Source organism: Euprymna scolopes, chromosome 3 (assembly GCF_053919585.1).
Source record: "Euprymna scolopes isolate OS-2025 chromosome 3, ASM5391958v1, whole genome shotgun sequence".
NCBI classification, from domain to species: domain Eukaryota; kingdom Metazoa; phylum Mollusca; class Cephalopoda; order Sepiida; family Sepiolidae; genus Euprymna; species Euprymna scolopes.
This window is the reverse complement of record NC_136484.1, coordinates 112108972-112126440: the sequence shown is the minus strand read 5'-3', so window position 1 is coordinate 112126440 and position 17469 is coordinate 112108972. Positions and strand designations below refer to the sequence as shown.

General features: G+C 36.0%; 2 protein-coding genes across 2 annotated transcripts; both read left to right on the top strand.

Moving 5' to 3' along the window:
* Positions 1 to 9031: 9031 nt before the first annotated feature.
* LOC145262236 (uncharacterized) lies at positions 9032 to 9592 on the top strand. Its single transcript, XM_080119810.1, has one exon. It carries the CDS (start codon positions 9032 to 9034, stop codon positions 9590 to 9592), a length of 561 nt encoding a protein of 186 aa, XP_079975936.1.
* Positions 9593 to 10584: 992 nt separating this feature from the next.
* LOC145262219 (uncharacterized) lies at positions 10585 to 11319 on the top strand. Its single transcript, XM_080119809.1, has one exon. It carries the CDS (start codon positions 10585 to 10587, stop codon positions 11317 to 11319), a length of 735 nt encoding a protein of 244 aa, XP_079975935.1.
* Positions 11320 to 17469: the final 6150 nt, after the last annotated feature.

Below are 17469 nucleotides of genomic sequence, written 5' to 3'. Positions count from 1 at the left end.
TTATTTCCCCCGGTTAAAATGTTGGCATGTGTTGATCGGCTCGTTACAAAAAGAAGTAAAGAGAAAATGCCTTCGCTTTATGCCTCTCCGCACCTTCAAACTGAGCTGTCGTTTTTTGTTTTTATCTCAGAAACAATCTATAGTGGTTCTATACCGTCACTTGTCGTATGGCGTCGATAGACATGATTAAATAATCATGCATATCTGGATGTCTCTGGTGTTTTGTTCTTCCGAGACCAAATTAAGTGTAAGGTGAGAGGAAGTTGACAACTACATCTACCTAGACAAGATGGTGAGAGGCGAGGTAGATATCATGTATGAAATCAAACGAGAATTACGCTTGCATGGACCCTTCTTCCAAAGTAGACAATACTATTGAGATTAGTAAGTTCATTAACATTAAACGGAAAGTGTTCACCGAACATACCATGTTTGCTAAGGACATGTGGTAGTTGAACATGGGCGCTCAATAATGGGTCACTAGAACAGCTAAGAATGACACGACACAAAATGGAATGTATTATGATCGCCAGTCTACATGAACAAAAAAAGAATGGGCAGTAAACGTAAGTAAATGGGGTCATTGCTAACAGACAAACGTATATATGAGCAGGTCTATTTAATTGATCTACAGACAACATCCGGACACATAAAGCGACAGCATAAAATCCGGGGCACTCGGAGGATTATGAAAGTTAAATCCTCGGTGGAGATACAACTTGTACAGCTAGGCCTCGCCAGAGATAAAACAAAGCGGGGGCAAACTAAGGACGAGTATTTCCACCAGAGGACATAAAAAACTATGATTTAAATGATGATGATTTCAACGAAGACGACAATTATATATCTTACTTTTATATAACTTTAGTGTTTAGTCAATTCGAATGATTTAAGAACGCATATAAAAATAGTGTAAAGTTCTTACGGTATATAATGTATAAAGTGTCATTCGTGAAATAATTCGATATTTCAAAGAGTCAGGAAATTTCTCAACTTGTACTTGTTCTAAGTTAGAGTGGAAAATATAACTCCAGTATACCAGCTTTATTGAAATCATATACATAGGCTTGTATATCTATTCACTGGTTGTTCATTTAACTATATGGACATATAATAAATAAATAAATAAATAATTTAATTTAATTTATATAATTTAATAAATAATTTAAAAAAAAAAGAAGCAAATGAACGGATAAAAAAGCAAGGAATAAAATAAATGAATGTAACTTAACAATAAAATAGACAGAAAAGGAAAAGTAACGATAAAAACTGAGGATAAGGAAGTTAACCGTCATAAGAGCATAATATTATTTCAGATCAAAGCGAAAACTTAGGTCAATAAACAACCGCCAAATAAAAATAATACCAATACTCCCCATTGCTACAGTTCGAACATATGAGATCGTACTTCCCCTTCTTCCCAACCCTCACTCCTATTCTTTCCTTCATTACACCTCCCTCCAAAACCCATACCATTCACAAAGTATACACCCTACTTTCTTCCAAAGCGGAAACCACCCCCAAATATTCTATAAAAACGAATGTAACATTGACTCACTTTTAAATATCGCTCCTTTATTGGTCTGATCAGGTGTTATCCTTGAATTAGGATTCCACTGAAACATGTATGCACCTATGTAACCAATAATGTTTGTATAACAAACAGACTATGTACCAGCTCTGTCCTCCATGGAGCACTCTTTAATAACCAAGCAGGTTTCATTAGATTTATCTATAGTAAACAAAACTATTAACTTTATATATATATACTGATAACAACAACAATAATAATAATAATAATAATAATAATAATAATAATAATAATAACAAACCAACTCCGGACAAGAACAACCATACCATAAATAAAAATACTAATAACGAACAAGATAAATGAAACTGTAGACACCGCACACTTTGCCCAGTCCAAAATAAATGTCTAAGAAAAAGCGTAGTTTATCAAGCAACAATATTTGCGAAAGAAAACCCGAATAACAAGAAATATTACGTAGGTATGACTTCCTTAGATTTCAAAACCCGATACTATGACCACAAAAGTACATTCAAAAATAAAAAAACACCGTATAAAAACAACACTAGCGAATAAATACTGGGAACTCAAAGAAAGCGGACATTCGCCGGTAGTCGAATGGAAAAAAATAAGACAAGCTACCTCGTGCAGACATTCAGACGACCCATGTAAATTATGCCTCCACGAAAAATTTGCTATCCTGTACTTTACAGAACCCCAAAATCTATTAAACTGTAGACGAGAAATAGCAAACAACTGTGTTCACAAAATAAAACTTACTCTAGGATAGCGATACAAAATAGCTTTAAAACTAACAATAACAATAGAAAACAAACAAATAAATAAATTAAATAAACATGAATATACATAAACGATCACACATATATGTATATATATATGTATATATATATATGTGCATGTATGTGTGTACACATAGGTATAATTATATATATATACATATATATATATATATATATATAAAAGGAAAACGTCTACCTTAAACCACTAACCTAGTTCTAAAACAGATCCTTTGTTCGATAAAATGCATGCCCATTGGCTGATAGGAAGGGGCGCGGTGGATACTAGAAAGCTGATTGGCTAACTAAAAATCCTCAACATATATAAAAGCAAGAAACAACCACAGAATTCACGCATAAGCCTGACGAATCCTATAGTGGATGAAACGCAGAATATTCAGTGTAGCTTAATCGCCATTATTTTATAAATTACTATATATATATATATATATATATATATATATATAGTAATTTATAAAATATATATGGCGATTAAGCTACATATATATATATATATATATAGTAATTTATAAAATATATATGGCGATTAAGCTACACTGAATATTCTGCGTTTCATCCACTATAGGATTCGTCAGGCTTATGCGCGAATTCTGTGGTTGTTTCTTGTTTTTATATATGTTGAGGATTTTTAGTTAGCCAATCAGCTTTCTAGTATCCACCGTGCCCCTTCCTATCAGCCAATTGGCATGCATTTTATCGAACAAAGGATCTGTTTTAGAACTAGGTTAGTGGTTTAAGGTAGACGTTTTCCTTTTATATATATATATATATGTATATATATACATATATATATATATGTTTTTTTTTAATTACATTACACCCCAAACAAGGCACATTGCTACTTTGGTGTTGGGGGCTACTATCAGCGGTAACATCTACTGGGGTACTATGTGAGGATTAGGGTAACAAGATGTCTGTTCACGTTACACTTGAACTTCTGCACGTCAGTACAGTTGGGGAAGCAGGGACCTGGAATGGAATTCCAAAGCCTAGCGGTTCTGGGGAAGAAACTACTGGAGTAGAAAGATCTTTTACATCTAAGGATCTCTACTGTGTGGGGTGAGATTTAGCTGTCTTTCGGGTTTGTCGAGGGTGTTTACGTCGTGGGGGCACAAGTTCGTCAGAGCATTCTCCATTAAAATACTTGAGAACAGGCAGAGGGATGCAACATTTCGTCGATGGGACAGACGCTGAAGCTTAAATGCCAGTCCAGGGCCTATCAGATTGGCGACTCTCTTTTGAACCTTGTCCAGGAGCGAGAGACTAGTAGTAGATGCACCAGCCCAAATATGACAGCAATACTCCATACATGGGCGAATGGTGGCCTTATAGACGTACAGGATACTTTCGGGGGTTAGTAATTTTCTAGCACGGTAGAGAGAGCCTACCTTCTTTGCAGCGGCCCTGGCAATGCTTTAAATGTAATTGTTCCAACTCGTGTGTCCTGTAGACGTTAGGCCAAGCAGTTTGAAAGATGTACTCTCAGATAAAGAGTCGTTGGCCATTGCTATTGGGAATAGAAAAGGTTTTTTGTAATTATTGAAGGAAACTAGTTTAGTCTTGGCGGCATTGAACATGACCATCCATTTTTGTCCCCATTCAGCTACAGATTGGAGGTAATCCTCTAGTGTTTCTGCCATTTCTTTAGATATGTGTTCATTAGTTATCCTGTCCCTACTATAGAGTGTGGTGTCATCAGCATATATACCCATCTCAGAGGCAATTTCGCCGGGAGGTCATTTATGAATATTAGAGAACAACAGAGGTCCAAGTATAGACCCTTGGGGCACTCCCGTATTTATATCATATTGTTTAGATTTACGACCGTCGAGGACAACCTGGATTTTTCTCTTATCTACGAAGGATTTAATTATGTTTAGTATTCTACCAGTGATACCGTATGATCTAATTTTCCTGGGGAGACCATCATGCCAAACCCTGTCAAAGCCTTAAATATATCTAGAGCTACTGCTCTGCCCTCTCCGGCTTTGTCCAGTGAGTGGTATATACGTTCAGAGATTACAGTTAGGATGTCTGCTGTGGAACGGGCTTGTCTAAATCCATATTGTTGGTCACTTAGAAGTTTAGTATCTGTAAGGTGATGGACTAGAGCATGGATATTTAAGGTCTCAAATATTTTGGAAAAAAAGTGGGTGGAGGCTAATGGGGCGATAATTTGATGGGTCCGTTCTTTCGCCAGAATTCTTGAATACTAGTATCACAGAATCAGTTTTCCAACAGCCCGGAAAGCAAGATTCATTAAGGCATTTGTTGTAGAGTTTGGATAGAACTGGAGCTACTTCAACTGAGCAATTGTTCAATAGCACAGCTGAGATGAGATCGGGTCCACATGCTTTTGAAGTGTCAAGGTCTTTTATGATAACATGCACCTGAGCAGGCGTGATTTTTAGATCGTCTAGCATGGCGTCTGCCGCATAGGAAAGTCAGGTAGGGGGTGTCTGAGAGGATCCAGTTTGGAGTTTGAGGCAAATCGACTAGCAAGCATGTTAGTCTGCTCAGTTGCTGAGCAAACAACCTCGTGATTGTTGGTTAGTGGGGGAATTGTTGATTGCCCATTATTTACTACACTGTTATAGATTTTCCAGAAGTCACAATTTCCTAATTTTTGTGCTTCGATGCGTTTTTTAGTGGTTTCAGTAAATTCTCTTCTAGCTGTCGCTATTTCTTTCTTAACGTTACTTCTAGCTTCTATGTACTTCTGTCTGTTTGACCTGGACTTATGTCGGTTAAATCTGCGGTATGCATGCTGCCTTTGAGCAATGGCAGTTGCGCAAGTCGAAGACAACCATTGAGGAGAGTGGGGCTTGCTATAAAATTTTCGCATGGGGACATGTACGTCAATTGCAGTTTTAACCATTCAGTGGTCTGTTTTGCGCACTGTTCAAAAGGAAGAGAAAAAATATTTTCCCATGGGGCATCTCTGATAATATTTCTGATGGCTTCCCATTCAGCCTTTTTTTTATAATATCTCGTTGTTTTGAGCACTAGCTCCTCAGTTTAAGCCCTCGAGTTTAGGGCGATTTCAACAATTATCACTGTGAGCTGTCGGCATTCGTTATACAATCATTGGGAACTGTGGTCAAAAACAGATCTAGAAGTGATGCGTGTTGTTCTTGCTGATCAGGGAAACGGGTTGGGAATGTAACCATTTGTGATAGGGAGTGAGCTATAGAGAAGCTATGTGTTGCGCTGCCCGCTGTGTCATGTAAGTAGAGAATCCCAACCAGTTTTTTTGTGGTGGACATTAACGTCACCAAATGCATGTACTTTTGCGCTAGTGTCGAGGGAGAGTGCTGTGTGTATGCTGTCAGAGACTTTGTTTGTTATGGTGCAGTCCTGTGTCGAGTATATATATATATATAGCATGGATGCCCGGTGTCGCCCGGATGTTTGGAAGTGTGTGTTGAGCAAAAACAAAAATAGTAGTAGGAAGGTGGGCTCGAACCCCTGCTGCGAATGAGGAAAAGAACGTGAAAAAAACGTGACGCCTTTGCTGTTACGACCACCGTCAAACCGGGGTGACATAAGTTTAAATTAAGGCTAGACAATTGAAAAGAGGGGATGACTTTTTAAAATATCGGCGAAAAAAGGGACCCCTCTCTGTAGAAAACTGCCAAGTTGAGGGTGAAGAAATTAATATTTTAGCCAATTTTTCGGTATTTGTCGTTTGAAGGGTCTTGCTTCAAAACGATACTGATCTTGTAAAACTCCATCGCCTCTGTCGAAAATTTTAGACAGACATGCAAACATACATACATAGATTTATATATTTGTAGCTAAAATTTTCGACCAAAACCGATTAAAAAGCTTGCCCTATATCTGAATACCCTTTATGTAAAAATTTAAATGTTTCGACTTGTCTTTAGTAATTTGGTAGAGACCGCAAACATCAATTTTTTTAAACTTTGACCCCTATTATGACCTCTTAATATTTATTGTTTTGGGCTCAAATCAAAGTTAGATCCATGTCCAAGGAACCTATATCTAAAATTTCAAGTGTTTAGACCCAAAATTAGCGGATGAGTTTAGTAGCGTTCTCAAAGCTCAAATGGTTGAACTTTGACCCATTAAGAGCCAAATTTCTGGTCGAAAACCGGTTACAAATATTTTCCCAAATATCAGTACGCTGTATATCAAATTTCGAGTCTGTAGACAGAAAGTTGATGGAGTTATTGTGTAGGGAAATGTACACAGACAGACAAACAGACACTTTCACTTTACATATATATATATATATATATATATATATATATATACTAGCGAAAGTACCTGTCGTTGACTGGGTTCAAAACAGCCTACAGAAAATGGACTCTGACTTATGAAAGTATGATAGGTTATGAAAACGAAGGGTTGTAAAGAGATAGCTTCGAATTTGGGGGCATCAAAACCAAAGCAAAATATGATGAAAGTAAAAATAATATTCTGTGGATCTATATTAAATAAAACCTTGTTAAACTTTGTGACATATTTCCATTCTATGGAGGTCAGGCTCGAACAAACACCCCATAATTTTATTATACCATATTTCTTCAAACTGAAACATAATTATCAAAGTATACTTATGCAGATAGATATGAAAAGTCTTTATTAAAGTGTGTGCCTATTTCCATTCTGTGGAGGCCAGGCGCGAACGCAGACCCACAATTTTATTATACTATCACTATTTAAGGTAAAACATACTTATTAAAGTATTATTATGTACATCTATATCAAAACACTTTTAAACGTTTTTTTTTTTTAAATATTTTTATTCCATACTTTGTGGACCAGGCGCGTACGCAGACCCCACAATTTTAATGAATCATCATTATGCCAGATCAAACATACCCATTCCGGTGTCTGGATACATCTTCCATGATTATATTTGATCAGTTTTCTATAATTGTCAACCATATAAGAGCCTATTCATGACCACATACACACCCAGACGTTCAGCTTTATATTATATATATATATATATATATATATATATATATATATATATATATATATATATGCGTGTGTGTGTGTGTGTGTGTGTGTGTGTGTGTATTTATTATTGTTGCTTTTTCAAACGATAGACACGGTTGATATTCGCTCCGCCTCGAAGCTCATTTTTCTTTTTTATTTACTTAGAAAGTCGCCCTTTGATTTGTTTGGACGTATATAACATTTTTATTTATTCATTATTTAAAACAGTACTCTACGTACACGCGTGTTTCGAGGTAATTACCTCTCGTCAGCGTAGCTCAACTGTTATATATATATATATATATATATATATATATATATATATATATATATCACGTCACGTCATGTGTTCGTCCTTCGAAGTCGAAGATGACCATGACATCAGTGAGTAGAAGTATTGTTTTTGTGCTTCCGTAGATGAATTGTAAGGCCGATTCGGGCATGGAAGTCTCCCTCACAAGTTGGACAGTGGTGAGCAGGTGTTGTGGGGACAGAGCTTGTTGCTTTGGCTTTGTGGGTTGCACGCTTCTATACTTCTTTGAGGGTTCTTCTCTCTTCAGCTGTTTCAGCTCCTTTGTTGATGAGGTGACGCCAGTGAGATCTGTCTGATGCAAGCGATTCCCAAGACTGGGTACTCATGTTGAAGTCTTTTAGGGAGACTTTGAGGTTGTCCTTAAAGCGTTTTCTTGGTGCACCGACCGAACGCTTGCCTTGGCACAACTCGCCATACAGGAGTTGTTTTGTGATTCTTTCATCTGGTATCCGGCAGACGTGACCTGTCCATATCAGTTGGGTCTTTCAAATGGTAGTAGTTATGCTGGGAAGATTACCACTTTTCAGGACCTCTGTATCAGAGACTTTGTCTTGCCATCTGATATGGAAGAGATTTCGGAGATATCTCAGGTGGAAGTGGTTCAACATTTTTTCGTGCCTTCTGTAGGTAGTCCAGGTTTCTGAGCCATAGAGCAATGTGGTGAGGACAACTGCTCTGTATACCTTCAGTTTGGTGTCAATGCTGATTCCTCTCCTTTCCCAGACTTTGCTTCTGAGTCTCCCGAATGCGCTGCTTACCTTGGCGATTCTGTTGTTGATTTCTAGATTGATTGTGGCTGTCCGAGATAGAGTGCTGCCCAGATAGGTGAAGGTCTAAACCACTAGAAGATTTTGCCCTTTGACTGAGATACTTGGCTCATGATTCAGATTTCTGGGAGCTGGTTGGAACATAACTTCGGTCTTCTTGGTGCTAATTCTGAGGCCGAAGTTGTCACATGCTGCGGAGAATTTGTTTATCTGGACTTGCATTTCTCGCTCGTTGCTGGCATTGAGGGCACAGTCATCAGCACAAATAAGTCACTCAGCACTGCTTCCTTCACCTTTGTCACAGCCTGCAGACTCCTCGGGTTAAACAGCTTTCCATCTGTTCTGAATTTAATGCTGATGCCTGGTGACTGGTCGCTGAAAGCGTCAAATAGCATTGCAGAAAACATCAAGCTGAACAGTGTAGGGGCAAAGAGAGGATTCTTATCCCGTTTACTGACGCCGATCTCCTGAAATGGGTGGATATCATCGACATAAAGAAGGGAGGTCACGCCAAAATATTACAAATGAATGCGGTGTCCCTCATAATTTGCAGTTACTAAAAATCTTCAACGGTCACTTAAATGTTGAAATATGCTCTTCTGTGCACTCAATAAAATATGTCATTAAATACACAATGAAGGGAAGTGACCAACTTTGTTTTGGAGTAAACCGTGAGGATGAAGTGGCACAGTACTTAAATGGTAGGTATATTGGTCCATCGGAGGCTGTTTCTACTATTCTTGGCTTTCCCATTCATAATAGAGAACCTGCTGTGATTCGTCTCCAAGTACATCTTCCTGAACAGCAACAGGTATTCTACCAAGAAAATGAAACTATCCAACACAATAACAATATGACCAAGACTACACTCACGGAATTCTTTGATCTTTGTGTCCGTGATCCTTTTGCAAAAACACTATACTATGTTGACATTCCACGATTCTATGTGTGGAATAATAAAAGATGGCAAAGAAGAAAAGCAGGAATGAGAATACAACCGCATCCTCACATATTTGAAGCAAACATCATAAGACGTGTATACAGAGTTTCCCCCAACAGTGGCAACTTGTACTATATGAGGTTACTGCTTCATCATGTTACAGGACCAGTGTCTTTTGATGAACTGAAAACAGTCCATGGTGTAATATTGCCATTCATTCAAAGATGCATGCAGAGAGAAAGGATTGCTGCATGATGATGCTCACTGGCAGCACACGGTGGAAGAGGCGGAAAGAACAAGATTTCCCAGAGCCATGAGAGATTTATTTGTTGTGCTCCTTGTGAATTGTGAAATCAACAACCCAATTGATCTTTGGGAAAGATTTAAGGACTCAATGTCAGAGGATTTCCATCATCTGGAGCAAAGAACATTGTATGATCATATCTTATTAATAAATCGAAACATTATAATCAAGCCCTCTCATATCTGCAAGAAAAGCTTGAGACATTTGGTAAAAATCTGCAGCAGTTCAACTTACCAGCACCACAAAACCTACATGTTCATCACGTTGTCAACAACAGAGAGTTCCTCTTTGAACAGCAGTACAACACAGGTGGGCAAAGAGAGTTTGTGGAAGAAAAGGAACCTTTGTTGAATCCTAAACAAAGGAATGTGTATGAATTTATTTGTGACTGCTTAAACAGAAATATTAGAAAATTGATCTTCATAGATGCTCCTGGAGGTACAGGAAAGACCTTTCTCAACAACCCAATTCTTGCTAAAGTGAGAAGCAGTGGTGATATTGCCCTTTCTGTGCCATCATCTGGTATAGCCGCAACATTGATGCCTGGAGGGAGAACAGCACATTCAAGGTTCAAAATTCCTCTTAATATCAAAGATAATGATCTATGAAATATTGCCAGAAATTCAGAGACTGCAAATTTGCTCAGAAATACCAAAATTATTGTGTGGGACGAGTGTCCAATGATGAGGAGAGAGAGAGCTTTGGAGCAGTGGATCGAACTCTGCAGGATGTTTGCAAAAATAATGCTCCTTTTGGAGGGATTTTAACCGTCTGCAGTGGTGACTTCCGGCAACTCCTCCCTGTAGTGAAAGAGGCAATGATGCAGATGTTGAAAATGCTTGCATAAAAAAATACTACTTGTGGCGCAAGTTCAGGAAATTTGAGTTGAAAAATAACATGCGTGTTGATGAAGATGGACTTATGTATTCACGATGTTTAATAGATGTTGGAGAAGATAAACCCCAGAAGAATAACAACGGTGAAATTGAACTCCCCAAAGATATGGTTTTTACCTTTTAGGAGAATCGAAGACAGTATTGATTTCATATATCCTTCATTTGAGGATTCTGCTGAACTCTTTTCTAAAAATTGTGTTTTAGTGCCAATGAACGAATCTGTCAGAAACACCAGTTCCATCTGCATCAGCATGAAGGAATATTGTTCATTCAATTCTGCATGTGATGGCCCAAACGCAACTCATTTCCCTATAGAGTTCCTCGACTCTTTGGAGATGTCAGGCTTACCGCCTTATAAACTGGAGCTGAAAAAAGGGTCTCCTATTATGATGATGAGAAACTTGGATCCTCCACGTCTGTGCAACGGTACACGATTGATAATTGAGGAGTTGCATAAAAATTTATTAGTAGGCAAAATTATTACATCTGAATTTAAAGATGATATAGTCCTCATTCCAAGAGTAAAATTCATATTAGCAGAAAATGACGGAATACCACTACAACGCATACAATTCCAAGTTCAGTCATGTTTTGCCATGACTATTCATAAAGCACAAGGGCAAACAATGGACAATGTTTTGATTTACTTAGAGATGCCGGTATTTCAGCACGGGCAGTTATATGTAGCACTAAGCAGAGGGAGGAGAAAAGAAAATGTCAAAGTGTTCCTTAAGAATGCACCTTTTGCTAAAAGTATTGTAAATACAAATGTTCTAAGTTAGTATTATGGGGGAGCATTCCTTCCATTAATGTTCTTTTGTTTGTTTTGTAAAAGAAATGGATTTTTCACTTTATATGTTATGTATCTTTTTAAATTTTCTTTGGGTGTTTATATCTTGAGACTTTCTGTTGTTCATTGTTTAAAATATAAAATAATACTTTATATGTTATGTTTTTTTTTAACTATTTTATTGTGTATATGTCTTGACTTGTTCATTTGATTATCTTTTATAAAAATTTTATTATTATTATTATTATTATTATCATTATTATTATTATTATTATTATTATTATTATTATTATTATTATTAAAACAAAATGAACGTCTATTCATTATGAAATAGTATCCCTCCTATAAGGCTTAACGAGCCAACAGGCCTACTACTTGCAGTGCAAGTAGTTAATTTTATTCACAAAACTATTCAACTACCCCAACAATCCATAAATGGCATTTTTCACTTCATATTTTTTTAAATATGCTTTTAGAGTATATGCCTGGAATCATGTTAAAAATAATATATCGGTAGCTTTAGCCAAATAAGAAATACTTGTTTTTATAACTTTGTTAAACAAAAACATTGTATATATATGTACATATATATATATATATATATATATATATATATATATATATATATATATATATATATATAGGTCCAACTACCAGCAGTCGTATCAATCACGTTTATTGGATTTATTAAATGTTGCTATAATTTCTCAACACTGAGTGACCCAACGGATCACGGGTTGTCTAGTATATATACATGTATATATATATAGTATATTGTCTAGTATATATACATGTATATATATAGATAGATATATATATATGTATCTATATATATATATAATGTATATATATATATATTTATGTATAAGTATATATATATATATTTATATATATTCATACAATGATAGTATATATATAGTTATATATATATATATATACTATATATATATATGTATATATATATATGTATATATATATATATACTAGCAAAAGTACCTGTCGTTGACTGGGTTCAAAAACAGCCTACAGAAGATTTATGAAAGTATGATAGGTTATGAAAAGAAAGGGTTGTAAAGAGATAGCTTCGAATTTGGGGGTATCAAAACCAAAACGAAATATGATGAAAGTAAAAATAAAATAGATAAACCCCATAATTTATTATACCATACCTTTTCACACTGAAACACTTATCACACTATTCTGTGGATCTATATTTAAAAACTTTGTTAAACTTTGTGACATATTTATTTCCATACTTTGTGGACCAGGGCGAACGCAGACCCCACAATTATAATGAACCACTCTTCTGTCAGATCAAACGTACCCGATTCCTGTGTCTCCATACATCTTCTATTATTATATCTAATCAGTTTTTTTTTAAATAGTCAATTATATAAGAGCCTATTCGTGACCATACAAACACACACACACACATTCAGCTTTATATTATAAAAGATATGTATATATATATACATATAAATATATATTTAGCATTTCAGGCCGGCTTTGCCAGAGTGTTTGGAGGTTTATGTTCAGCAAAAAGAAAAAGCGGTCAGTTTTTTAAACTTTGACCCCTATTATGACTCCTTAACATTTATTGTTTCGTGCTCAAATCAAGTCATTCAGTTAAATCGATGTCCAAGGAACCTATATCTAAAATTTCAAGTGTTTAGACCCAAAATTGTCGAAGAATTTTCGTAGAGATTTCAAAGGTCAAATCGAACTTTACTCCTTAACAGCCAAATTTCTGGCCGAAAACGGATTACAAAGATTTTCCCAAATCTCAGTAGCCTGTATATCAAATTTGTTTAAAAATTAAACAAATTATTATTAAATTTAATTTTAATTATTTAAATTAATTTAAACATACGTACATTCCGATTTGTGCGGTGGTCATGACAGCAAAGACGTCAGGTTTTCCCCCGTTCTTTTCCTCCTTTGCGGTACGGGTTCGAGCCTGCCTTCCTACTACCACTTTTTTTTGCTCAAGACACACCTCCAAACACCCGGGCAACGCCGGGCTGAAATGCTAGTATATATTTAGATATATACATATATATATATATATATATATATATATATATATATATATATATATATATAAGGGGGTTAAATATATAAAAGGTAATATATTATTATTATTATTATTATTATTATTATTATTATTATTATTATTCAATTTAGATGAACAAAATTACTATTCACCTAAATTGAATAACATCTTGCATCTTACATTGAGCACTCTAGCACTATCATCAACCTCGTTGAAATTAAATGCTTTTTAATTTTTGATATTTTTAACTTGGAGTATATATATATATATATATATATATATATATATATATATATATATATATATATATATATAAAGAGAGAGAGAAAGAGAGAGAGGAAGGGAATTGCATAGATAGAAAGATAGCTAAATAATAATTTAAGATTTGAGCGTCTAAAATAATGTTTAAAATGCTGTTTACTATAAGGGTATGTTAAGAAGAAATTAGAAATTCGTATTATAAAAATTATGTGTCGTGATATTGCGTCATCAACGGAAAGTCATTAGAGAAACGTGGCGGATAAGCTTGGAAAATCCCTCTCTTTTGTTCTAAACTGCGTACGGGATCGGCCCAATTTAACCTACAAACGAAACAAGTTGCAAAAGCATTAAACTGTTGAACAGTAGGCATGTAAAATTGTGCCAGTTTTCATAATCGATGGCTACTTTTAATCAGACTATATATATATATATATATATATATATATATATATATATATATATATATATATATATATATATGGAGAGTAGAAATTGGGTTTGGGTTTATTTCATGCAGTCATCTATCTCTCGTTTTTCATTCTTTTGTATTTTGTGTTTTTAGTAACTCCAATGTTTCTGACAAAAGGTAGAGTAATGCTGTTCTCTGTTGGAATCTACCCATATGACATTTTTGTTGGATAGTTATTGACCTTGTTGCGTTATTTTTAGCTGCTCACATATATATTATGGAAAGGGCATGGAACTACTTGATAGTAGTTTCATGCCCTTTCCATAATATATATGTGTGTGTGTGTGTGTGTGTGTGTGTTAGTATGTGTTGGTGTCTGTGTGAGTATACACGTGTGTGAGGGAGATCGAGATAGAGAGAGAAAGTTTGCTGTACATGATTAGTGTCCAAAGTTTTTCAAGTTTATAAACTTTCATGGTGGTAGTGAGTTTGCAACAAAATGTAATCGAACGATAAAGTTAATAGTTATGACGGTGATGATGACACAGTTCAGGAGGGTGCTGAAAAATAGGTGTAGTGGGAGTAGGTGGATGGCTGAATGGTTATAAGAAAATTTATTTCGTCAGAAAGGTGGTAGAATATAGCAGGCATAGCTACCCAACTAAGGTTTGGACAGGAAAATGTAATTGTATGAAAAAAAACGCGGATTAGTGAGAATGGGAGAAGAAGGTAAGAGTGAGAGGGTAGAGAAAGAGGGAGAAATAGATAGAGAGAGAGGGGGAGATAGAGAAGAAGACAAATGGATAGAGAGAAACAGAGAGAGAGAGACAAAGAGAGTTAGATGCAGCTGGGAAAGACACAGGAAAGATTAAAATATATGTTACGTTGTGTGTTAGGAAGAGCTGGGTTCTGAGGTGAAGGTAAGTGAGAAGATGCGGGAGGCAAAGGTATTTGGAGAAGGAGAATGATGGCATTGGGGTGGATGCAGAAGTTGCTAACACTGAAGGCAAAAACTCAAGTAATTATATTCCCGCCATTTCAGATTTCTATCAGTGGCTGACTCGTCATTATTGCCTATTCACCAGATTAGCTTGCACTATCGTCACAGATACACTAGTAAAAGAAATAGACAAAAAGGGACCTAGAATAAACAAAGAAAGGTACTGACAGACAGAAACGTAGTGAGGCAGAGAGATAGATTGAGACAGACAAATAGATAGCGAGAGAAGTAGACCGATAGATAAAGAGAGAGATAGTTATATTATAGGACAGAAAGACAGATAAATGGTGAGAAACAGACCTGTGAAAAGACGGGCATATAGATAATGAAAGAGACAGAAAGATAAACAGTGAGAGAAAGGGACAGACAGACAGACAAATAGATAATGAGTAGGGATATGACAACAGCTTATTCGTTTCATTGTTTTGACTCTCGAGTATATATCCGACACAATTGGACACAGTTAATCCACCGAGAACCCCTATACAAAAGTCACACTATATAAGAACATATAAGATATCAACGGATACACAACCGAGAGTCGAAACAATGAAAAGAATATGTTGTTGTCCTAGCCCTAATAAGGAGCTAGATAAATAAGCCAGACAGACAGATAACGAGAAAAGCGGACAGATATATATATATATATATATATATATATATATATATATATATATATATATATATATATATATATATATATATATTAGGCTGGGTGCCCGACATTGCCCGAGTGTTTATAGGTGTGTGTTGAGCAAGAAAAAAACGTTGCAGTAAAAGACAGGCAGGCTCGAACCTGTGACGCAAAGGCGGAAAAGGAAGTGAAGGCGTGTATAAGGGTGCTGGTTTAGCAAAAATAAAAGGAAATTGTGAGCGCAAAAAAAAGTAGTAGTACGCAGGCAGGCTCGAACCCGTACGGCGAAGGAGGAAAAGAAAGTGAAAAAAAACGTGACGCGTTAGCTGTTGCGCCCATCGCCAAACCGGAAGTGATATAGGTTTAAATTAAGGCCAGACAATTTAAAAGAGGCGATGACTTCCGAGAGTAGCGGCGAAGAAAGCGACCCCTCCCTGTAGAAAAGGGTTCAGTTAAGGGTAAAGGAGTTAATGGTTTTTTTACCAATTTTTCGATATTTGTCGTCCGAGGAGTCGAACTCCAAAATGATACCAAACTAGTGAGAATCCGTTCCCTCTGTCGAAAGTTCAAGGAATACATACATACATACATTTAAACAGAAAGGTGAGATTCATATTATAGAAGATAAATGGCCTTATCTATCTGAATGAATGAACTCTACCAAACTCCTCTGTTAATATACTTGGAATATGATATATAGGGGACTTGAACTAAAGGAAAAAATCAATTCAGTTTTTAATCGTTATAGATAGTCGCTAAATAGTTGAAAAACTTGGATCATAGCAGGCGTAAGACAAAGTGTTTTTCTACGCATGCGTATATATATATATATATATATATATATATATATATATATATATATATATATATATGTCATTTACTAATTCTTATCCATCTAACGATTGCTTAAATGGTAATGATAGTAGTTGAATGAAGCTAGAGCGCTGAATGTTTTGGTTTCGATTTTAGCAAGTGTCACTTAAGTCCTGTTTTTAAGCAATACTATGCATTTGGTGTAATAAATATGCAATCTGCATTAATTAAAATATGTTTAGTTGTTATAAAACCGGTTAAGAACGTTAATCTCTAAAGCCAAAACTGGTTTGCCAAAAATGATTTAGTAACACGAGACTGGAAGGGGGTTACCCATGCTCATATGTCACGAGACCATTAATGTCGTCCCAATGATAACAATTATAACTCTGTCTAGTGATGGAGGCCTCAAAATGTTATCAAACACTCACTGGTCACTGAAAATTACCACTCTGATGCTCAGAGCGTAAAAAACGCTCACGACTTTAGGTTTGTGCGGCAATACTATTGACTCGGTGGCTGATCACCTTGCTGTCCGACATTGTGGTTCAGTTTCTCCTCTGTCGGTGCTCTGGTGATGTTGATAGGCCGATACTCCCAATTTACAGCTCGGATAACATGTTTTAGTTTGCGCCAAGAAAAATTAAACAATTTGGGCTTTTATTCTACCCCCCAAACAAGGAACAGGGCAACTTAGTCGCAAGGGGCTACTGTTTGGGACCAGATTTGCAGAAATACTATTTATGGAGTTTGGCAGAGAGATATTTCTTCACATTACACTTGAATTTCTGCATGTCAGTACAGCCAGGGAAGCAAGAGCCATGGGGGGAATTACAAAGTACAGCAGTCAGAGGGAAAAAAGCTGTTCGGGTAAAAGGCTGTACTGCATCTAGGGATCTCTACAGTATTAGGAATGGAATTTTGCTGCTTGTCAGGTTTGTCGGGGTATCATCTTCGATGGGGTACTAGTGC

Coding starts and splice junctions, on each gene's coding strand:
- LOC145262236 (XM_080119810.1), top strand. CDS start 9,032: ATGAAGGGAAGTGACCAACTTTGTTTTGGAGTAAACCGTGAGGATGAA.
- LOC145262219 (XM_080119809.1), top strand. CDS start 10,585: ATGTTGGAGAAGATAAACCCCAGAAGAATAACAACGGTGAAATTGAAC.